The 23,219-nt window shown below is 44.3% G+C and overlaps 1 protein-coding gene across 1 annotated transcript in view; it reads left to right on the top strand.

The window, feature by feature from the left end:
- Positions 1-23,219, top strand: part of CFAP57 (cilia and flagella associated protein 57) — a 77,027-nt gene that overhangs the window by 24,585 nt on the left and 29,223 nt on the right. Inside the window, exons 9-14 of the mRNA XM_046018609.1 lie at positions 10,655-10,867; positions 12,091-12,264; positions 15,206-15,367; positions 20,264-20,419; positions 21,591-21,684; positions 22,308-22,498. Of these exons, the coding sequence (XP_045874565.1) occupies positions 10,655-10,867; positions 12,091-12,264; positions 15,206-15,367; positions 20,264-20,419; positions 21,591-21,684; positions 22,308-22,498 (990 nt within the window). The remainder of the gene's footprint in view (positions 1-10,654; positions 10,868-12,090; positions 12,265-15,205; positions 15,368-20,263; positions 20,420-21,590; positions 21,685-22,307; positions 22,499-23,219) is intronic.

Genomic DNA, 23,219 nt, shown 5'->3' with positions numbered 1-23,219 from the left:
GACTAAGAGCAAAAGTTAATGAAATAAAAAACAAACACAAAAGAAGATCATCAAACCCAAAACCTACTTTGGATTTTTTTTTTTAAGTAATATCTACCCTCAACATGGGGCTTGAACTCACAACCCTGAGATCAAGAGTTGCATGCTCTACCAGCCATGTGCTGAGCCAGCCAGGTGCAACCAAAACTTAGTTTTTGGAAAATGCAAAATGGACAAGCCCTTGACATGACTGATCAAGGGAGGAAAAAAGAGGAAAGGTAAATAACCAGTATAAGAAATGAAAAGGGGATATAACTACAAATCCTATATATAATAAAAAAGATCAAAAGAGGATATTACGAACAACTTTATGTAAATTGAATATATAGACGAAACCAACAAGTTCCCAAAAAAGTTGAGTCTGTAGAGAATTTAAAAGGAAAACCAGGCCCAGAGCGTATCGCTAGAGAATTATATCAACTTGTAAGGAAAAGAATGACACTAATCTTTTTTTCTTTATTTTATTTTTTCAGTGTTCTAAGATTCATTGTTTATGCATCACACCCAGTGCTCCATGCAATAAGTGCCCTACTTAATACCCACCAGGTTCACCTAACCCCTCACCTCCCTCTCCTCCAAAACCCTCAGAGTCCACAGTCTCTCATTATTTGTCTCCCGCTCCAATTTCCCCCAACTCCCTTTCCTCTCCTTCTACCAATGTCCTCTGTGTTATTCCTTATGCTCCACAAATAAGTGAAACCATATGATAATTGACTCTCTCTGTTTGACTTATTTCACTCAGCATAATCTCCTCCGGTCCCATCCATGTTGGTACAAAAGTTGGGTATTCATCCTTTCTGATGGCTGAGTAATATTCCATTGTATATATGGACCATATTTTTTTTTTAACCATTTGTCTGTTAAAGGGCAGCTTGGCTCTTTCCACAGTTGGTGACTGTGGCCACTGCTGCTATGAACATTGGGCCCTTCTTTTTACTACATTTGTATCTTTGGGGTAAATACCCAGTAGTGCAATTGCAGGGTCATAGGGTGACTCTGTTCTTAATTTCTTTTTTTTTTTAATTTTTTATTTCTTTCTTTTTTTATATATAAACATATAATGTATTTTTATCCCCAGGGGTACAGGTCCGTGAATCGCCAGGTTTACACACTTCACAGCACTCACCATAGCACATACCCTCCCAATGTCCATAAACCCCCTCCCCCTCTCCCAACACCCCCTCCCCCCAGCAACCCCCAGTTTGTTTTGTGAGATTAAGAGTCACTTATGGTTTGTCTCCCTCCCAATCCCATCTTGTTTCATTTATTCTTCTCCTATCTCCCTAACCCTCCATATTGCATCTCCATGTCCTCATATCAGGGAGATCGTATGATAGTTGTCTTTCTCTGATTGACTTATTTCACTAAGCATGATACCCTCTAGTTCCATCCACGTCGTCGCAAATGGCAAGATTTCATTTCTTTTGATGGCTGCATAGTATTCCATTGTGTATATATACCACATCTTCTTTATCCATTCATCTGTTGAGGGACATCTAGGTTCTTTCCATAGTTTGGCTATTGTAGACATTGCTGCTATAAACATTTGGGTGCACGTTCCCCTTCAGATCACTACGTTTGTATCTTTAGGGTAAATACCCAGTAGTGCAATTGCTGGGTCATAGGGTAGTTCTATTTTCAACATTTTGAGGAACCTCTATGCTGTTTTCCAGAGTGGTTGCACCAGCTTGCATTCCCACCAACAGTGTAAGAAGGTTCCCCTTTCTCCACATCCTCGCCAGCATCTGTCATTTCCTGACTTGTTAATTTTAGCCATTCTGACTGGTGTGAGGTGATATCTCATTGTGGTTTTGATTTGTATTTCCCTGATGCCGAGTGACGTAGAGCACTTTTTCATGTGTCTGTTGGCCATCTGGATGTCTTCTTTGCAGAAATGTCTGTTCATGTCCTCTGCCCATTTATTGATTGGGTTGTTTGTTCGTTGGGTGTTGAGTTTGCTAAGTTCCTTATAGATTTTGGATACTAGCCCTTTATCTGATATGTTGTTTGCAAATATCTTCTCCCATTCTGTCAGTTGTCTTTTGGTTTTGTTAACTGTTTCCTTTGCTGTGCAAAAGCTTTTGATCTTGATGAAATCCCAATAGTTCATTTTTGCCCTTGCTTCCCTTGCCTTTGCCGAGGTTCCTAGGAAGATGTTGCTGAGGTCGAAGAGGTTGCTGCCTGTGTTCTCCTCAAGGATTTTGATGGATTCCTTTCTCACATTGAGGTCCTTCATCCATTTTGAGTCTATTTTCATGTGTGGTGTAAGGAAGTGGTCCAATTTCATTTTTCTGCATGTGGCTGTCCAATTTTCCCAGCACCATTTATTGAAGAGGCTGTCTTTTTTCCATGGACATTCTTTCCTGCTTTGTCGAAGATTAGTTGACCATAAAGTTGAGGGTCTATTTCTGGGCTCTCTATTCTGTTCCATTGATCTATGTGTCTGTTTTTGTGCCAGTACCACGCTGTCTTGATGATGACAGCTTTGTAATAGAGCATGAAGTCTGGAATTGTGATGCCACCAACTTTGGCTTTCTTTTTCAATATTCCTGTGGCTATCTGAGGTCTTTTCTGGTTCCATATAAATTTTAGAATTATTTGTTTCATTTCTTTGAAAAAAATGGATGGTATTTTGATATAGATTGCTTTAAATGTTAGATTGCTTTAGGTAGCATAGACAGTTTCACAATATTTATTCTTCCAATCCAGGAGCATGGAACATTTTTCAATTTCTTTGTGTCTTCCTCAATTTCTTTCATGAGTACTTTATAGTTTTCTGCATATAGATTCTTAGCCTCTTTGGTTAGGTTTATTCCTAGGTATCTTATAGTTTTGGGTGCAATTGTAAATGGGATTGACTCCTTAATTTCTCTTTCTTCTGTCTTGTTGTTGGTGTAGAGAAATGCAACTGATTTCTGTGCATTGATTTTATATCCTGACACTTTACTGAATTCCTGTACAAGTTCTAGCAGTTTTGGAGTGGAGTCTTTTGGGTTTTCCACATATAGTATCATATCATCTGCAAAGAGTGATAGTTTGACTTCTTCTTTGCTGATTTGGATGCCTTTAATTTCTTTTTGTTGTCTGATTGCTGAGACTAGGACTTCTAGTACTATATTGAATAGCAGTGGTGATAATGGACATCCCTGCCGTGTTCCAGACCTTAGCAGAAAAGCTTTCAGTTTTTCTCCATTGAGAATGATATTTGCGGTGGGTTTTTCATAGATGGCTTTGATAATATTGAGGTATGTGCCCTCTATCCCTACACTTTGAAGAGTTTTGATCAGGAAGGGATGCTGTACTTTGTCAAATGCTTTTTCAGCATCTATTGAGAGTATCATATGGTTCTTGTTCTTTCTTTTATTAATGTGTTGTATCACATTGATTGATTTGCAGATGTTGAACCAACCTTGCAGCCCTGGAATAAATCTCACTTGGTCGTGGTGAATAATCCTTTTAATGTACTGTTGAATCCTATTGGCTAGTATTTTGGTGAGAATTTTTGCATCTGTGTTCATCAAGGATCTTGGTCTGTAGTTCTCTTTTTTGGTGGGATCCTTGTCTGGTTTTGGGATCAAGGTAATGCTGGCCTCATAAAATGAGTTTGGAAGTTTTCCTTCCATTTCTATTTTTTGGAACAGTTTCAGGAGAATAGGAATTAGTTCTTTTTTAAATGTTTGGTAGAATTCCCCTGGAAGCCGTCTCGCCCTGGGCTTTTGTTTGTTTGGAGATTTTTTTTTTTTAAGATTTTATTTATTTGACAGAGAGAGAGATCACAAGTAGGCAGAGAGGCAGGCAGAGAGAGGAGGAAGCAGGCTCCCCGTGGAGCAGAGAGCCCGATGTGGGGCTTGATCCCAGGACCCTGGGATCATGACCTGAGCCGAAGGCAGCGGCTTAATCCACTGAGCCACCCAGGCACCCCATGTTTGTTTGGAGATTTTTGATGACTGTTTCAATCTCCTTACTGGTTATGGGTCTGTTCACGTTTTCTATTTCTTCCTGGTTCAGTTGTGGTAGTTTATATGTCTCTAGGAATGCATCCATTTCTTCCAGATTGTCAAATTTGTTGGCGTAGAGTTGCTCATAATATGTTCTTATAATTGTTTGTATTTCTTTGGTGTTGGTTGTGATCTTTCCTCTTTCATTCATGATCTTATTTATTTGGGTCCTTTCTCTTTTCTTTTTGATAAGTCTGGCCAGGGGTTTATCAATCTTATTAATTCTTTCCAAGAACCAGCTCCTAGTTTCATTGATTTGTTCTATTGGGTTTTTTTGTTTGTTTGTTTTTATTTCATTGATTTCTGCTCTGATCTTTATAATTTCTCTTCTCCTGCTGGGTTTAGGCTTTCTTTCTTGTTCTTCCTCCAGCTCCTTTAGGTGTAGGGTTAGGTTGTGTATTTGAGACCTTTCTTGTTTCTTGAGAAAGGCTTGTACCGCTATATCTTTTCCTCTCAGGACTGCCTTTGCTGTGTCCCACAGATTTTGAACCATTGTGTTCTCATTAGCATTTGTTTCCATGAATTTTTTCAATTCTTCTTTAATTTCCTGGTTGACCCATTCATTCTTTAGAAGGATGCTGTTTAGTCTCCATGTATTTGGGTTCTGTCCAAATTTCCTGTTGTGATTGAGTTCTAGCTTCAGAGCATTGTGGTCTGAAAATATGCAGGGAATGATCCCAATCTTTTGATACCGGTTGAGACCTGATTTGTGACCCAGGATGTGATCTGTTCTGGAAAATGTTCCATGCGCACTTGAGAAGAATGTGTATTCTGTTGCTTTGGGACGAAATGTTCTGAATATATTTGTGATGTCCATCTGGTCCAGTGTGTCATTTAAGGCCTTTATTTCCTTGTTGATCTTTTGCTTGGATGATCTGTCCATTTCAGTGAGGGGAGTGTTAAAGTCCCCTACTATTATTTTATTATTGTTGATGTGTTTCTTTAATTTTGTTATTAATTGGTTTATATAGTTGGCTGCTCCCACGTTAGGGGCATAGATATTTAAAATTGTTAGATCTTCTTGTCGGACAGACCCTTTGAGTATGTTATAGTGTCCTTCCTCATCTCTTATTATAGTCTTTGGCTTAAAATCTAATTGATCTGATATGAGGATTGGCACCCCAGCTTTCTTCTGATGCCCATTAGCATGGTACATTGTTTTCCACCCCCTCACTTTGAATCTGGAGATGTCTTCACGTCTGAAATGAGTTTCCTGTAGGCAACATATAGATGGGTTTTGTTTTTTTATCCATTCTGATACCCTGTGTCTTTTGATTGTGGCATTTAGCCCATTAACATTCAGGGTAACTATTGAGAGATATGAATTTAGTGCCATTGTATTGCCTGTAAGGTGACTGATACTGTATATTGTCTCTGTTCCTTTCTGATCTACTACTTTTAGGCTCTCTCTTTGCTTAGAGGATCCCTTTCAATATTTCCTGTAGAGCTGGTTTGGTGTTTGCAAATTCTTTCAGTTTTTGTTTGTCCTGGAAGCTTTTTATCTCTCCTTCTATTTTCAATGGTAGCCTAGCTGGATATAGTATTCTTGGCTGCATGTTTTTCTCGTTTAGTGCTCTGAATATATCATGCCAGCTCCTTCTGGCCTGCCAGGTCTCTGTGGATAAGTCTGCTGCCGATCTAATATTTTTAACCATTGTATGTTACAGACTTCTTTTCCCGGGCTGCTTTCAGGATTTTCTCTTTGTCACTAAGACTTGTAAATTTTACTATTAGGTGACGGGGTGTGGACCTATTCTTGTTGATTTTGAGGGGATTTCTCTGCACCTCCTGGATTTTGATGCTTGTTCCCTTTGCCATATTAGGGAAATTCTCTCCAATAATTCTCTCCTATATACCTTCTGCTCTCCTCTCTCTTTCTTCTTCTTCTGGAATCCCAATTATTCTAATGTTGTTATGTCTGATAGTGTCACTTATCTCTCGAATTCTCCTCTCATGGTCCAGTAGCTGTTTGTCCCTCTTTTGCTCAGCTTCTTTATTCTCTGTCATTTGGTCTTCTATATCACTAATTCTTTCTTCTGCCTCATTTATCCTAGCAGTGAGAGCCTCCATTTTTTATTACACCTCATTAATAGCTTTTTTTATTTCAACTTGGTTAGATTTTAGTTCTTTTATTTCTCCAGAAAGGGCTTTTATATCTCCAGAGAGGGTTTCTCTAATATCTTCCATGCCTTTCTCAAGCCCGGCTAGAACCTTCAGAATTGTCATTCTGAACTCTAGATCTGACATATTACCAGTGTCTGTATTGATTAGGTCCCTAGCCTTCGGTACTGCCTCTTGTTCTTTTTTTTGTGGTGAACTTTTCCCCCTTGTCATTTTGTCCAGATAAGAGTATATGAAGGAGCAAATAAGATACTAAAAGGGTGGCAAAGACCCCCCAAAAATGCGCTTTAACCAAATCAGAAGAGACCCGAAATCGTGGGTGGGGGGGAGAAAAGGGATAAAAAGTGGTTCAGAAAAAAAAAAAAGAAAAAAATTTTAAAAAGAAAACATATAAAGAAAAAATATAAAAAAGAAAGAAAAAATATATATGTTAGATAAACTAGTTTAAAAACGTTAAAAAAGAAAAGGGTAAAAGTTTTTAAAATTTTAGCAGAAGAAGAAAAAAGAAAGAAAAAAAATTGAAAAAAAAATTAAATTAACCGCAAAACTAAAGAATCATGGGGAGAAAGTCATGAGTTCTGTGCTTTGCTTTCTCCTCCTCTGGAATTCCGCGCTGTCCTAGGTATTGAACTTGCTTTCCTTGGTAGATGAACTTCATCCTGGTTGGATTTTTTGTTGATCTTCTGGGGGAGGGGCCTGTTGTAGTGACTCTCAGGTGTCTTTGCCCGAGGCGGAATTGCACCACCCTTACTGCGGACAGGACTAAGTAATCCGCTTGGGTTCGCTTTTGGGAGCTTTTGTTCCCTGAACGCTTTCCGTAGAGTTCTGGAGGACGTGAATGAAAATGGCAGCCTCCCAGTCTCCGGCCGGGAGGAGCCGAGAGCCTGGTGCCCCACTCCTCAGTGCGCCCCCAGAGAACAGCACCCAATCACTCCCATATCCCCGGCCTCCAGCTGCACTCCGAGCTCACCCAACCTGCGACTGGTTCAAGGTAACCCTGAGCTGAGAGCTCAGTCCTCAGCTCTGTCTCTGTAGCCGGCTTCCCCGTTCTAATACCTGCAAGGTCTGTGACACTCCGACACCCCCGATCCTTCTGTGACCCTCCGGGACCTGGGGCCACACTGACCCCATGTGGGCTTCACCCTGGTTTAGCCTCTGGAGCAATGTCCCTCAGTGGAACAGACTTTTAAAAGTCCTGATTTTGTGCTCCGTTGCTCCGCTGCTTGCTGGGAGCCGGCCCCTCCCACCGCAGTCTATCTTCCCGTCGTTTTGGATTCACTTCTCCGCCAGTCCTACCTTTCAGAGAGTGGTTGATTTTCTGTTTCTAGGATTGTTGTTCTTCTCTTCGATCTCCCGTTGGATTTGTAGGTGTTTGCAGTGTTTAGATAAGCTATCTAGCTGATCTCCTACTACCTGATGTAGTCTCAGCCTGCTACTTCTCCGCCATCTTGACTCCTCCACCTTAATTTCTTTTCTTTTTAAGATTTTATTTATTTATTTGACATAGAGAGATCAGAAGTAGGCAGAGAGGCAGTCAGAGAGAAAGGGAAGCAGGCTCCCTGCTGAGCAGAGCTCAATGCAGGGCTCGATCCCAGGACCCTGAGATCATGACCTGAGCTGAAGGCAGAGGCTTAACCCGCTGAGCCACCCAGGTGCCCCTGTTCTTAATTTCTCAAGGAATCTCCACACTGTTTTCCAAAGTGGCTGCACCAACTTGCATTCCCACCAACAGTGGGAACAACACTTGTTGTTTACTGTCTTGTTAATTTTGGCCATTCTAATTGGTGTAAGATGGTATCTCAGTTTGGTTTTGATTTGAATCTCCCTGATGGCTATGATATGTGAACATTTTTTCATGTGTCTGTTAGCCATTTGTGTGTCTTCTTTAGAGAAGTGTCTGTTCATGAAGAATGACACTAATCTTGAAGAAACTCTTAGCAAGAACAGAAAAAAGAGCAAATACTTCCCAATATTGTTTTATGAGGCCCACATAATCATGATACCAAAACCTGCCAAAGACATCACAAGAAAGGGAAATGATCAGCCAGTCTTTTTCATGAACATAAAAACATCCTAAACAAAATATTATCAAAACAATCCATCAGCACATAAAAAGGATAATACAGAATGACCAAGTTGTATTTATTCCAGGAATACAAGGTTGTTTTACAATTTGAAATCAATTAATATACTATACCACATAAACATAAACATGATTTTTCATCCTTATTATCTCCATAAATCCAGAGACAATAAAATTGATAACATTTAATATCCGTTTATGATTTTAAAAAACAACACTTAAAAACTAAAAAATAATGGAGCGTCTCATTTTACTTATTAAAAATCTTACACAAGGGGCGCCTGGGTGGCTCAGTCAGTTAAACGTCTGCCTTTGGTTCAGGTCATGATTCCAGGGTCCTGGGATCAAGCCCTGCATTGGGCTCCCTGCTCAGCAGGAACCCTGCTTTTCCTTCTCCCTCTGCTTCTCCCCCTGCTTGTGTGCACACACTCACTCTCTTTCTCTCTCTCTCTCTCTCTCTCTGTCAAATAAATAAATAAAATCTTTTTTAAAATCCTTAAAAATCTTATGCAAGATATTTAAGAAAACCTATAACAAACAGCCCAATTGATCATGAAATTATGAAAGCATTCCTTCTGAGATAGAGAACAAAACACTATGCCCTCTGTTAGCCTTGTACTGAGTCCTAACCAATGCAATAAGGCAAGAAAAGGAAATATGTGTTAGTCCATGAGGCTGTATAACAAAATAGCACAGACTGGGTAGCTCATAAACAACAGAAATTTTCTCTCACAGTTTGGAGGGTGGGAAGTCCAAAATCCAGGTGCCAGCATGGATAGGTGAGGGCTCTCTTCCTGGCTGTAGATTTCTCATGTCCTCAGAGGGTGGAAGGGGTGACCCAGCCCTTTGGGGCCTCTTTCATAAGTACACTAATCCCATTCATGAGGGCTCTACCCTCAATGATCTAATCACCTCACAAAGGCCCCACACCTCCTAATACCATTGTCTTCAGGGGTTAGGATTTCAACATATGAACCATGGGTGGGATGGGAGGTAAGAGACACAAATATTCAGACCATAGCAAAATAAAAGGCATAAAGATTGGAAAGAAATAAATAAATCATCACAGATGACATGATTATGTAGGAAGCTCAAAGAATTTTCAGATAAACTACTAAAATTAGTGAATCTAGGAATACTGTTGGAAATCATGTCACTATATTTTTTCAAGTGTATTTTTACATAATGTAACAAACAGAATGCAATTTCAAAGGTGGAGAGGGAGCTGAAGAAGTGGTCAAGGATGTGCCTGACAGGGTAGGAGTTCTGGAAATACCAAAAGAAGTGGCCAGCGGGTCAGGATGTAGGTTACTTAGGAGGAGATTGAGAAAATAAGCAAACATACTAAAGATAATGGGAGGCTGGTCTCTCACTACTGGAGAAGGGAGTTACAAATATGACAACAGGGAAAACCTAGAAAGATGTGTCTTTGTTTAGTGACCTGGCAGAACTAATTCTGAGAAGTCTTTCTTTCCCCTGCAGTGTGCAGCCTTGATGTCTCTGCTCAGATTTTTTTCTTCTTTTATCATTCCTTCTGGCTACCTAGGGACTGCCCCTTGGTTGACCTGAGCCACTTAGGAGTTGCAGACTGGGTTTAGCCCCCTGAGCCAGTTAGCCTTTTACCCTTTACTGTTGGATTTGTGTGAGCAGGAGGCTGCTGTCACAGTGCACAGAGTTCACATTTTTTGTTCCTTGTTCAGCCAGAGACTGACTAGTAGTTTGAAGGTTCTCTCTGTGATTGCACCCAAGAGAGTGCAGCCTTAGTCATGCATACCATCTTCTAGGCTGCCAGGAATAAGTGTGATTTTTATCGCTAAGCCTGGCTTCCTGGGAGATGCCCGTGGACCAGAGGAGATTATTATTCAGTTAGCGTTAGGTCAGATGTTATGTTTAAACCCCTTGTGCCAGTGAGGCTTCTGCCCTGTGTTAACGGGTCCCCGTGCAGCTTAGAAGATGCTTTCCAGTTTTCCCCACATCCTGCTCTGACAGCTCTTGAGCTGGTGTGGCTTAGCCCATGCACACAGCCCTCCCGACCCCCAGAGTTGTCTCTGTGATTGCAGAAGGGCTCTTTCTGTCTGTCTCTTTCCGTTGTTCTATAAAATAATTTTTATGCTCTGCTATTTTCCTTATATCATGGACTGACCAGCCTTCTCTTAATTGCTCTCTACCAATATCTCCATGATTTTAGACAGTGCCCAGAGGGTGGACTTCTTTCTGTTGTGTTCCAAATAAAGTCAGATTTGTGCTTGCTGAAGGGCATGCATCAGGAAAGGACACGCTGCCTCAATCTAGTGGAACACGTGAGGCATGCATCCTCCTTTCCCGAAGGAGGGGTGTGTGTGTCTATGTGTGTGCTCGCGTGCGTGTGCGCGTGCGTGCAGATTTTTAACTGGGTTTGTCTTCATCCCTGTAGGTTCGTTCAATTGTGTGGAATGCAGATGACAGCAAACTGATTTCCTGTGGCACAGATGGTGCCGTTTATGAATGGTATCTGTCCTCTGGAAAGAGAGAGACAGAATGTGTGCTAAAGTCCTGCAGCTACAACTGTGTTACTGTCTCCCCTGATTCCAAAATTATCTTTGCGGTTGGATCAGACCAGACCCTCAAGGAGATTGCAGACTCTTCGGTGAGTAGGCCTGGCCCTCCCTCCCAGCTGCTGTCCCAGTCTGCAGAAGGCAGCCTTTGTGTGGGCTGCAGGAAGAGTGATGGGAAGAGGGCTCATGAGAACAGGGCCCCTTCTCCTTATAATGTCCAGTCCCTCATGCCTTTTGGGTCAGCTTAGTCACTGTTACTCCTGGCATTTCCTGCCCAGCGCTCTACCTGACTGGGTGAAACTGTGGGGCCCCTTTCCACTTCCATTTTGCTGGCTGGCCATTAAGGTCTCTTCCACCATCCAGGCCCACAGGTCAGCAGCATCTCTAAACTACATACTTACCCTGGGGTAGAAACAGAACTACAGTTCCCGCTGTCGCCTCAGCTTGCTACCCTATTTGTTTGAAACCCTCAAACTCTGAATTTTGGGAACTATCTCATTTGGCTCCAAAGAGTTGAGGGAGGAGAGAGGAGCTCAGCAAGGACTCTTCTTCGTACAAATGTGGCTGTGTACTTCTCTGGGCTTCCAGCGACAGCCGACCTTCGTTGGCTTCTCCAGCTTCTCTCGGGTGCTTGTCATCACCCCGGTGCTGGTGTCTGGGCAAGTGCACAGATACCAGGCAGCAAACTGACCTGAGATGGGTTTCCCTGTGACTAGAACACAGCTGAGAGCAGGGGTTCTCTCCATTGTGCCCCTGAGTAGCTTAGTCCTAATTCTGTGGTGGCTTTTCCAGTGCTGAACCAGAGCAAAGCCCCTGCAAGGCAGGCCCACTGTTCCCACCTCTTGGGATCCCCAGTAGCTGCGTGATCCATGCAAACATTCAACAAGTGTTTGGTGGGAAGGGGGCTGGGGAGTTGGGTGGCTAGATGGGGAGGTGAGTGAATGAGCAAGTGAAGAATTGAATGAGTTCCCTGCTGGTAGGGTTTCCTTTATGTAAGGGACACTGGTAATTGCTGAATAACTGTAGGACCCACACCCTGTTCTGAACTTGAGATGCAAGGTGGCCCAGCAGTCAAGAGCAGAGACACTGGGGCCGGACTGTCCCAGGGCCTGACAGCCATGGGCTCGGTTGGTGGGTGAGTCGAGGCAAATTACTTGCTGGCCCTGGGGCTAGCTATTGAATCCTGGGGAGGATTCAATGAGTTACAACATGTGAAAGCCATCAAATGGTGCTAGTGAGGAGGTGAGGAGGGAGGGACACCCTGAGGGTATGGCTCAGCCCCTCACCCTGAGCAGAGCTGTCTGTGTCCCCACAGGTCCTTCGAGAGATTTCAGCAATTGACGTCACCTACACGGCCATTGTCATCTCGCACTCCGGGCGGATGATGTTTGTGGGCACCTCGGTGGGGACTATTCGCGCGATGAAGTACCCACTGCCTCTGCAGAAAGAATTCAACGAGTACCAGGCCCATGCAGGTCCCATCACCAAGGTAAGAAGGGTTCCTCTGCTCAGGGGCCCATGCCCAGAACTAACCCTTGCTGGATCCATCTGATCCTTCCCTCCACATACCTTCTTCATCCCTTCTACCTCCCGGGTGGCTTTTCTCCCCTTATTCCTCTCTCCCTGTTTATTCATCCAACCACCGGGACCATTGATTGGCTACTAATATTCTTTATTTAAACTACTCCCAGGAATATATTCTAGGAGATAATCAGAAAGACACCTAAAGATTCATGTACAAGGTTGCTCCCTTGAATGTTATGCCTGATAATGGGACATTTAAGAGATTCTGTAGGCATGCCACCCAGATCTCCCATCTGCTGAGTGCTGGTCGTGGCGCACGGGTTTCCTCTTCCAAGGAAGTACCTTGGACTTAAAAAGAGCCAAAGCCTGGGAGATGAGCCCCTGCCACTCCCTGAAGGTACAAAAGACCTTTCCTGGGGCAATACTGTGAGCACATATTTGTAAATTGTCCCTCCAACAACTCCAATACCTAAGCCTTTGAAGTTTGTCCCAAACTCTATACTGGCTTGCTGGCAGATAATGTCCTTATTAAGAAAGGATTTTTTAAATTAACATATAATGTATTATTTGCTTCAGGGATACAGGTCTGTGATTCATCAGTCTTACACAATTTATAGTGCTCACCATAGCACATACCCTCCCCAGTGTCCATCACCCAGCCACCCATCCTTCCCCAGCAGCCCTCAGTTTGTTTCCTGAGATTAAGAGTCTCTCGGTTTGTCTCCCTCTCCAGTTCCGTCTTGTTTCATTTTTCCCTCCATTCTCCCATGATCCTCTGTCCTGTTTCTCAAATTCCTCGTATCAACAAGATCATATGATAATCATCTTTCTCTGATTGACTTAAAGAAAGGATTTTTCATTATCAGCTGGAACATTCTTGTACTGAGCTTGAGTCTTGCCCTCAAAGTAAATTTAAAAATCCCCCTCTTCTCTTCATAAGTATGAAGTTTTGTGGATAAGGTATTTATTTTTCTGTTATAAAAATAATGCATGTTTATTTTAGAAATAAAATTCCTCCTAAGGCACCTGCATGGCTCAGGTGGTTGGACATCTGGCTCTGAATGTCAGCTCAGGTCATGATGTCAGGCCCCCGAGGGGCTCCATGCTGGGTGTGGAGCCTGCTCAAGATTCTTTCTCTCCCTCTGCCCATCCCTCACCCTCTCTCACATGTTCATGTTCTTTTTCTCTCTAAAAAAAGAAAAATCCTCTTAATATTATCATTAATATTTTGTTGCATTTTCTCTTACTCTTTTGTTACATTTTGTGTGCATTCTAAATACATTGAGACTATACTGTATATACTCTTTTGTAGCCTGCTTTTTTTTTTTTACTTAATGCTATTATAAGCATTTTTTCATATAATTAAATGTTCCTGAAAGACATGATGTTAGTAACTACACAAATATCCTGTCAAATGACGGACATAACTTACTTAATTCTTTTCTTACAACTGGGCATTTGATGATCTTATGACTCTACCCACTATGCTGCTCCACAGGGTCCTGTGGGTGTCTCTGATCATCCCAAAGGCTGAGCTGCTAGACAGAGGTGATGAGTAGAAGAGCATTGCCATTTGTAAGGTTCTCAACACATTCGCTGATTGTTGAGAAGGTCTTTTTCATCATTGATTCTTTGGCCTTCACTTTTTATTTGGGGATAATTATGGAGTCACAGGAAATTTAAAGAGCGTAGAGAGGTCCTGGGTGCCCCCTCCCAGTTTCCCCCAAGTTAAAGTATATCTGTCATACCTATTGGTGCGATATTGTGGAAGTGTATCACACAACAGAAGAATGGTGTCGTACAACTGACATTGGTACAATATGCGTGTGTGTTTCCATGTCATTTTATCACGTGCCTAGACTCCTGTCTCCAGCACTGCAGTCAGGATACACAAGTACTCCGTGGCCACAAAGAGCCCCCTTGTGCTGCCCTTGCAAGTGACCCCTGCCCTCCTCAGCTGCCCCCCTCCCCAGTCCTGTGCAAACACTCATTGGTTCTCTACTTCCATCATTTGTCATTTTGAGAATTTTATATAAATGGGATCATACAGTATGTGACCTTTTGACAGTGGCTTTTCTCACCCAGTGCAATACCCCCGAGCTCCATTGAGTTATTTCATGTATCAGTACTTCATTTCTCCTTACTCCTGAGTAGCATTCCATGGCCTGGATGCACCATAATTTGTTTAACCATCTACCTGTTGTAGGATAGTTCATTTTTTCCTAGTTTTGGGCTATTACAAATAAAGCTGCTATGACCCATCATATACAAGTTTTTGGGTGGACCGCCATTTCTCGGAGATAAGCACCTGGGGGAACGATTGCTGGATCATAGGATATGTTTATGTTTCATTTTTAAAGAAACTGCCAAGTTTCTTCCACTCCCACCAGCAATGCATGCAGATCCAGTTTCTCCACATCATTGCCAGCATTTGGCGTTGTCACTATTTTTTATTTCCATTGTTCTAACAGGCGTGTAGTCATCTCTCCCCCTAGTTTTAATATGCATTTCTCTAGTGGCTAATAATGTTGAACATCTTTTCATGTGCTTCTTTGCCATCTGTATACCCTCTTTGGTAAAATGTCCCCATATTTTTGGCCCACCTTCTAGTTGGATTGTTTGGGTTTTTTACTGTTGAGTTTTGAGAGTTCTTTTTATAGTCCAGGTAATAGTTAACTCTTAAGATTCCAAATCCACAGGGGACATAAACACAGTCTTGCTTCCTCTCTTTGTTAGCAGAAGCTTGTGAGAGCTCCATGTCTTCTTCTTACCCAGGATCCAGTCTTCCTGCCCGCGAGGCTGTGCCCACTCAGAGTTGCCTGAACAGTTACCGTGCAAATAACAAGGTCAGTTCTGGTTATCCGTGGCCTCTGAAAACTTCCTCTCTAAGCTCTTTTTCTCCTCAGATGTCGCTCACGTTTGATGACCAATTCCTGCTGACCGTTGCCGAGGATGGCTGCCTGTTTACCTGGAAGGTCTTTGATAAGGATGGTCGGGGAATCAAGCGTGAGAGGGAAGTGGGCTTTGCTGAAGAGGTGCTTGTTACTAAAACAGACATGGAAGAGAAGGTAAGAACCAGATCGAATGAAGAGGGATGTGGAAGTTCCTTAGCAGTCTGTGTCCAAGCCCTTGGAATCGGCATTCAAGGCCCCGCACACTTGGCTGCACCCAGTACCCAGTGCTGAGTCCCACGCTCCCTGCTCCCTGCGCATTTCCAGCCTGCACCACCATGCCTCTCTCCTCCCTGTGGCTGGATCTCTTTCCACCCTTACCCCTGCGTGCCATCCTGCCCCCTGGTCATCCTGACTCCTACTCTGCTCTACTTCTAGCCTGTGAACTAGCTTTCCTCCTCCCACTCTTGCAGAGCGGCAACCATGACAAGCCATTCTCTTGTGTGACCATCAGTTTCTAGACCTTGCTCGACAGGTGGAAGAGGGTCGTAAATATTTGCAGAATTGAACTGACAAGCTGAATGTGCCAGTCGTATCCGTGAAACTTAATAACTGCATAGGGGAGTCTTCAGTCTTCTTTATTTAAAAAAAAAAAATGAAATATTTCTAAAACATCCCTGAAATCCAGGCTTCTTAATAATAAAACAATAAAAGTAATGATGACCAGCATTTTGTTTTTTAGATTTTCCACAAACCAGGCACTGTACTAATTACAAATGTTTTCTTGTTTAAATGTTGCATCTTCTCTGTGAGAAAGATCCTATTCTCCCCATGTGTAAAGAGGTGACTTTGGAGAAATTAAGTGACATGTAGTAGGATCAGAGTTTGGCTCCATATTTAATCTCGACCCTACTCTCTCAATCACTACCGCAAAGGCCCTTCCCTCCTGGGAATGCATTAAACACCCTGGGAAGACATGTTTTGGGAGTTTTGAGTGGGCAGCTAGCTCTGCACCATGCTCCCTAAGGGAGACACCAAAGGGATGGGAAACTCACAAGGCTTACAGAGAATGGCAGAGCTGTACATTCATTGCTGTTCATCCAGAATCTCAAGGGCATTTATTGAATACCTGCTGTTTGCTAGGTACTGGGGATACGTGTGTAAAAAGACAGGCCTGGTGGGTGCCTGGGTGGCTCAGTGGGTTAAAGCCTCTGCCTTCGGCTCGGGTCGTGATCCCAGGGTCCTGGGATCGAGCCCTGCATCCGACTCTCTGCTCGGCGGGGAGCCTGCTTCCTCCTCTCTCTCTCTGCCTGCCTCTCTGCCTACTTGTGATCTCTGTCTGTCAAATAAATAAATAAAATATTTAAAAAAAAAAAAAAAAAAAAGACAGGCCTGGACCCTGTGATCAGGAAACTCAGTCAAGTAGAGATGAGTAAAACCATCAGAATAACCATGCAGAAATGGCCCCAAAACAGGATGATAAGACCCAGATATTTCCAGAGATCTCTGCTAGAGCTCCATGGAACTTTCTGCAGGAAAGGCAAAGTGGGAGGAAAGGATGAGGGAGAGCCTATGAGAGTCAGGGTCTGACCTATGGCAGGCAGGCAAGTATGTCTCCTGCTCTTCCTTCTCTCTGTTTTCTCCCCCATTCCTCCCAGAGAGTAGAGGAAGAGAGCAACTGGGAGACTCCAGGCTGTGCCAAAGGCCTGAGGTGTCTGGGCTAACTCCCGACCCAACCCCCAGCTTGGCCTGGCCGAACTGCTGCCAAGCCGGAAGTGACTAGTGTATGTTCAGCTCACTTCCTGGAGCCCCTTTTCTCTCTGTATCTGTGAGACTGCACTCCTATTCCCTGTGAGCCTCTCTGTCCTTCCCAGCTCCCCCACAACTCTCTCTCACATTTCTGGGGGTGCCTGCATGGCTTGGTCAGTTAAGCATCCAACTCTTGATTTGGGCTCAGGTCATGATCTCAGGGTCACGATCTCAGTGTTGTGAGATGGAGCCCCATGTCGGGCACACTCAGTGGGAGTCTGCTTAGATGGTCTCTCCCCCTGCCCCTCCCCCACACTCACGTATGCTTACTCTTTCTCTCTCAAATAAATAACTCTTTTTTCAGAAATAAAAATTAAGGGGCACCTGGGGGGCTCAGCTGTTAAGCGTCTGCCTTCAGCTCAGGTCATGACCCCAAGGTCCTGGGATCAAGCCCCGCATCGGGCTCCCTGCTCCACGGGGAGCCTGCTTCTCCCTCTCCCACTCTCCCTGCTTGTGTTCCCTCTCTCGCTGTGTCTCTCTCTGTTAAATAAATAAATAAAATCTTTTTAAAAAATAAAATTAAATTAAAATTAAAATTAAAAGTCACATTTTCCAGAATTCCCAGCTCTCTTTTTCTCTTTATATTCTATGATTTTCTATGTAACTGTCTCTCAGAACATGATTTACCTACTCATTCTGTCATTCATTCATTCATCCAACCGTACAACTAGTACTCACAGAGGAATCTGTTACATAGCAGACACTGTACTAAGGTTTGGGGTGCCAGAAGTGAAAGATACGCAGGAGCCTTTAGCTTGTAGCCTGGGGAGAGGTATGGGTAAAATGAAAAAGGAAAATTAAGTGTGTTACAGGTGTTATGAAGGAACAATGCTCTGGGGTTACAGGGGAAGGGACCCTGACCCAGGCCAGGTGGTGCCAGGGGAAGTGAGCCTTGGATGGAGCCTTCAGGAACAGATAGAAAAGTGTCCTCCACACCAAGGAATGAGTGTGCAGAAGGATGAGAGAGGTGCTCTGGGGAAGACGCTCCTGGCTAGGTGGGGCCAGAGAAGAGAGGGTGTGTGGAGCTGGAGCAGGAAGGGGATTGTGGGGGCCTTTTACACCACGGTTTAGACTTTGGACATTGTTCCTAAGGACCCACTGAGAGAGCTAAGTTAGGGAATGACTTGATGAGATTTGCATCATAGAAAGCCGCCTCTGCAGCCGGGGGAGAACAGACTGAGGAACGGCGATGAGCGTGGGCCCAAAGCCAGCACTCCCATCAATAAATGTATCCCGCCAGTCCAAAGCAGACCCTAGGGAGACCGCCTCATCTGATAAACATTCATTTAGCATGTTGCTGGTCCTGGGCTAGGCACCCAGGATAAAGCAGTGAAGCGAGAGAGTCCAAGTACAACCTGCAGGGGGCGCTCTTCCAAGGACATTGTCTTCATCCACGGCCCTGTCCCCTCCACCCCACACCCAGTCATTCCCTAAAATCTTGCTTTAAAAAAAAAAAGATTTTATTTATTTATCTGAGAGAGAGAGATAATGAGAGAGAGAGAGAATAAGTGGTGGGGGGGGGGCTGTTGGAGAGGGAGAAGCAGGCTCCCCAAAGAGCAGGGAGCCCAATGTGGGACTCAATCCCAGGACCCTGGGATCATGACCTGAGCCGAAGGCAGCCACTTAGCCGACTGAGACACCCAGATGTCCCCCAATACACACACACCTAAATCCCTCTGCCTTCGTGTTTGAATCTAGCCCGAGCTACACACGGCCACCAGAGAGGCCTTTCTGAGACTAAATCAACTTAATCAGGTTAGACAGGACCTTCAGAGGCCCTATAGGAGAGAATCCTAAATGCTTATCATGGCTGGCAAGGACCTTGATGGTCTGACCCGGTCTAGGCCTCCTGTCCCTCTGCCTCCCACCCATCCCACATCACATGCAATGCCCTGACCAGACATCCACACCCTCATCCCCAACTTTATCCAAACAATTTGTTTCCATCCGTCATCTCAATCAGTCTCTCCTGTGTGCCAGGTCCACACTTGTCCACTGGCAGGGATTGCGGAAATGTGCATAACACATTCCTTCTTCTCTAGTGGTCCGAGGTTGGGGGGGGGGGGGGGATGAACCAAAATAGATGAGATAGAGATGCACGGCTGGGAGTGGGGGTGATCATGGATGAGTGAGAGGAAAACACCTGTGATCTCACCCTCTCTGTCATTAGCATTACCTTTTTCAGGAAATGAAGGGTGTGTGTCTCACAGTATTTTTAGAAAACTTTGGCATCAGTGAATACAACAAATTGAAAGTAGAAGTCACTAGACATAGGAACCAGCAAGGCAGGAAGAGTTAGGACCTCGGGGCACCTGGGTGGCTCAGTGGGTTAAGCCTCTGCCTTCGGCTCAGGTCATGATCTCAGGGTCCTGGGATCGAGCCCCGCATCAAGCTCAGCAGGGAGCCTGCTTTCCCGACCCCCACCTCTGTCTGCCTGCCTCTCTGCCTACTTATGATCTCTCTCTCTCTCTCTCTCTCAAATAAATAAATAAAATCTTTATTTAAAAAAAAAAAGAGTTAGGACCTCAGTTAAAGTAAGGATAGTGAGGCCAGAAGAGGCATGATGGACATTGAGAGGGGCACACTGACAGTCCTGGGGGACCACCCGGCTCTGGGCACCTATCAGAATTTGTAATGATGTTATTTGGCTTCCTCAGTAGTAAGTTCCATGGGGCAGACATCCTAGTTCCACACATGTTTTTTAGGTACCTACTGTGTGTTAGGCATACTTGTGTATATCAGTATACCAAGCCGGCAAAGAGCTGAGCCTTCCTCGAGCTTAAATTCTAATAGAGGAAGAAGACAAAAGACAATAAACAAAATCATACCTAAATTGCATTGGAAAGTACCTAGATCTAAGAAAGTAGTAAAACGTAGAGCCAAGGGAGCAGGGTCATGAGTGTCAGGAATGGGAAAGGAAGGGCCACAAGATTAACTAGTGTGGTCCCAGTAGACCTCACCGAGCAGGTGGCATTTACACGTATCTGAAGATAAGAGAGTTGTTAGTGTCATGCCTGGCGCCCAGTGGAGCTCACCGTATGGGTGTTGTGAGGGCAGAGGAAGAAACTCCTATGTCTCCTAGTTTTTAGCCCAGGTGTCTTGCAGGGAAAAGGTGACAAAGTGCAGTGGAGACTCATGAGTTTGAGGTTGGGCAGAGCTGCAGATCTCAAGAGAGCTCAAGGCCACCAGGTTAACTCTTCTGATTCACCCTCCCCCCCCCCCCCCACTGTGAGTATTCTTGATTCTGGTGTCCTTCCCCCAAAGGCTCAGATTATGTTGGAGCTGAAGACTCGTGTGGAAGAATTAAAAATGGAGAACGAGTATCAGCTTCGGCTGAAAGACATGAACTACTCTGAGAAGATTAAGGAGCTAACAGATAAGTTCCTCCAGGAAATGGAGTCCTTGAAAACGAAAAACCAGGTGTGTTTGAGAGACTCAGCCAAGAACCACAAATAACAAGACGTTTTCAATTTACTCAAGATGGAACTGGCGTAGGCTATCCAAGCTACGCTCGGAAGGTGAACCATATGATAATGTGTGGTTTTTCAGCAGAGCTGCTAACATCAGAAATGCTTCCAGCAAAGAGCCAGGTGGAATAAAGCAGAATTTAAAACTCTCTATAGCGAATGGTATTAATCAAGTAAAATAAATACACATAGATCAGTTAGTAAGAAAACAGCTAGCAACGGGATTTCCTCTGGGATTATGGATCATTTAAATTTTGTTCTCTATGCTTTTCTGTATTTTTGCATATTCCCTACAATGAGACTATATTATCTTTATGATCAAGAGAAACTTACTTAAAAACAGAATGATAAGGTCACAAGAAAAACAGAGGATAAGAAGAGAAGAGCTACCAGAATACTGATTTCAGGATCGTTGGTAGATTGAACAAAATTAGTCTAAATGGTCCTCCTGTACTAAGATTTGATCCAGGACTCTCCAGAATAATTCCCTTATTCTCCACAAACTGGTCTTGACCTTCATCCAAAACCCCCAAATTTTGGCTCAGACGGTATTTGTTCTTTTATGTTATCTCCATGGGTCAGAGAGTTTGACCAAAAAAAAAAAAAAAAGCCCCTGGCTGTTAGTTTTATTATTTTGTTCTTTTAGTCAACAGACATTGCTGTGGGGCCCTCCATAAGCTAAGCACAAAGGTGTTCCTGGGGGTGGCCCCTCTGCCTGCAAGGAGCTTTCCTGCCCTATTAAAGAAAACACTCCTTAGAAGCTGACACATTAGCACATTCAAGAATTTAGTTGACAGCGGACGTGCAGACAACAGAGAATTCAAATGAATCTTTACTTTCTTCCACCCCAGAATCCATCTGCTACATGTCCAAAACTGAACTCATCATTGACAAGACCCATTTAGTAGATAGGATATAAATAGAGAAAGTCTAGAACTTTCAGAGCAGAATATAATATAAATAAAAAGTGAGAGCTTGCTTGTTGCTCATGGAACAATGCTTGGTGCAAAATAAGGGCTTGAGGAATGTTTGGGAGCGAACGCTTGCTTATAAAATGTGTTTCTTGCCTTAGGGCTGCTTTCAGCAGATGTGTGGGAATGAGAACAGTGGACTCTGTGTTTTAGGTTTTAAGAACAGAAAAAGAAAAGCAGGATGTGTCCCATCGGGAACGCATTGAGGACCTGCTAGACAAACAGAGCCGAGAGCTGCAGGACCTGGGTGAGTGCCCAGGTAGAGGCCATGGGCTCGGGTGGGGACAAAAGTCTGAGAGTCCCCCGGAACCCCAGAGAAGTCCCAGGTAATCTGGCTTTATCTGTCCACAGGCTGCATTTATGCCCTGGACCTCACTGTGGTTTTTACTCCCATGTATTTGCTTGTTCGTTAAACATGTATTAAGCACTTACTGCATGCTTGCAGGAGGTACAGAAGAGTGCAGGTCTGGAGCCTGATAGGCTGCCATGAGTCCCAGACTCACCAAACACACTGGGTGCTCTGGGGAGTCACCTAACCTCACTGAGCCTCCGTTTACTCTTCTGTATAACAGGGGTGCTGATAACTCTTTTGCATATTCAAGACATTCTTCTTGGCCCTGAGTCCCCAAACAGCCCTCTGCCCCTTCCTGGAAACCTTCTGCCGAGCCGACACCGCAGCAGAGTTTGGCTGCCCGACTAGCTGATGGGGTGTGGGCAGGTGAGGCAGCTGGGCGGGCATTGACATCACGGCTTTGGTGGTACCTGTCCTTAGCTGCTGATGGCAGCAGGTGGGAGAGCTCCGAGGCTCCCAGGGGACCCTGAGGTCGTGCGCCTGTCCCACGTGAAATAACCATCCTTGCTTCCCTCCAGAATGTTGCAACAATCAAAAGTTGCTTCTAGAATATGAGAAGTACCAGGAATTGCAGCTCAAGTCCCAGAGGATGCAGGAAGAGTATGAAAAACAGCTTCGGGATAATGATGAGACCAAGAGCCAGGCCCTGGAGGAGCTGACTGAGTTTTATGAGGCCAAACTGCAGGAAAAGACCACCCTTCTAGAAGAGGTACTTGCCGGAAGCTGACCTGTACCTCCTTTCACGGTGCATCCTGCAGGCCTGGCCTGTGACCAGCCCAGATAGCTGTGGGAGGGCTGGCCTTGCCTCCTTTCCCTTTCATCCCCCCCTTTCAGCGCACGTGCATTTGACCTTGGGTTCTGCTTTTTTACCATTTCGTGCCCTCTAGACCAGGGGACCTAAGGAGCTGGGAGGTGCTCAGCTTTAGGGACTGAAATTCTGCGGACAGACTAAGTTCATATCTGCTGTTCTATCCTAATTGTACCTTCAAGCCTTAAGGACCAGCAAGACCTTTTTAAGAGACGCCCCGGTAGGAGAAAGAGAGGAACAAGGGCTCTGAACAGTGGGACAGGCGGTTGCCTAAATCCCTTTAGCCGCTTCTTGTGTCTTTCGAGATGAAATCATTCCTTCACTGATTTAACAAACCCAGATGGTATCTTACTGGTTTACCAGCTTGCGTGCTGGGTGACCAAGAGAAATAAAGACCCGGGCCTGGTTTTTAGGCATGTGAGGGAGTCAGTCCCACAGAAGGATCCTCGGAGAGGTGTGCCCAGGAGAGAGCAGGGGGACGCAGACCTCCCGGAGGGGTCAGAGGAGACTTGCAGGAGCTAAGGTGGCCCGAGGGGGAATGGAAGCTAGAATGAACGGGAGACAGGGAAATGCAGGAGGGACAGGCACACAGGCAGAGCCAAGTCAGAGAATGTTCAAGCAG

This window comes from Meles meles, chromosome 1 (assembly GCF_922984935.1).
Source record: "Meles meles chromosome 1, mMelMel3.1 paternal haplotype, whole genome shotgun sequence".
Lineage (NCBI taxonomy): Eukaryota > Metazoa > Chordata > Mammalia > Carnivora > Mustelidae > Meles > Meles meles.
This window is presented reverse-complemented; position numbering and strand designations above follow the sequence as displayed.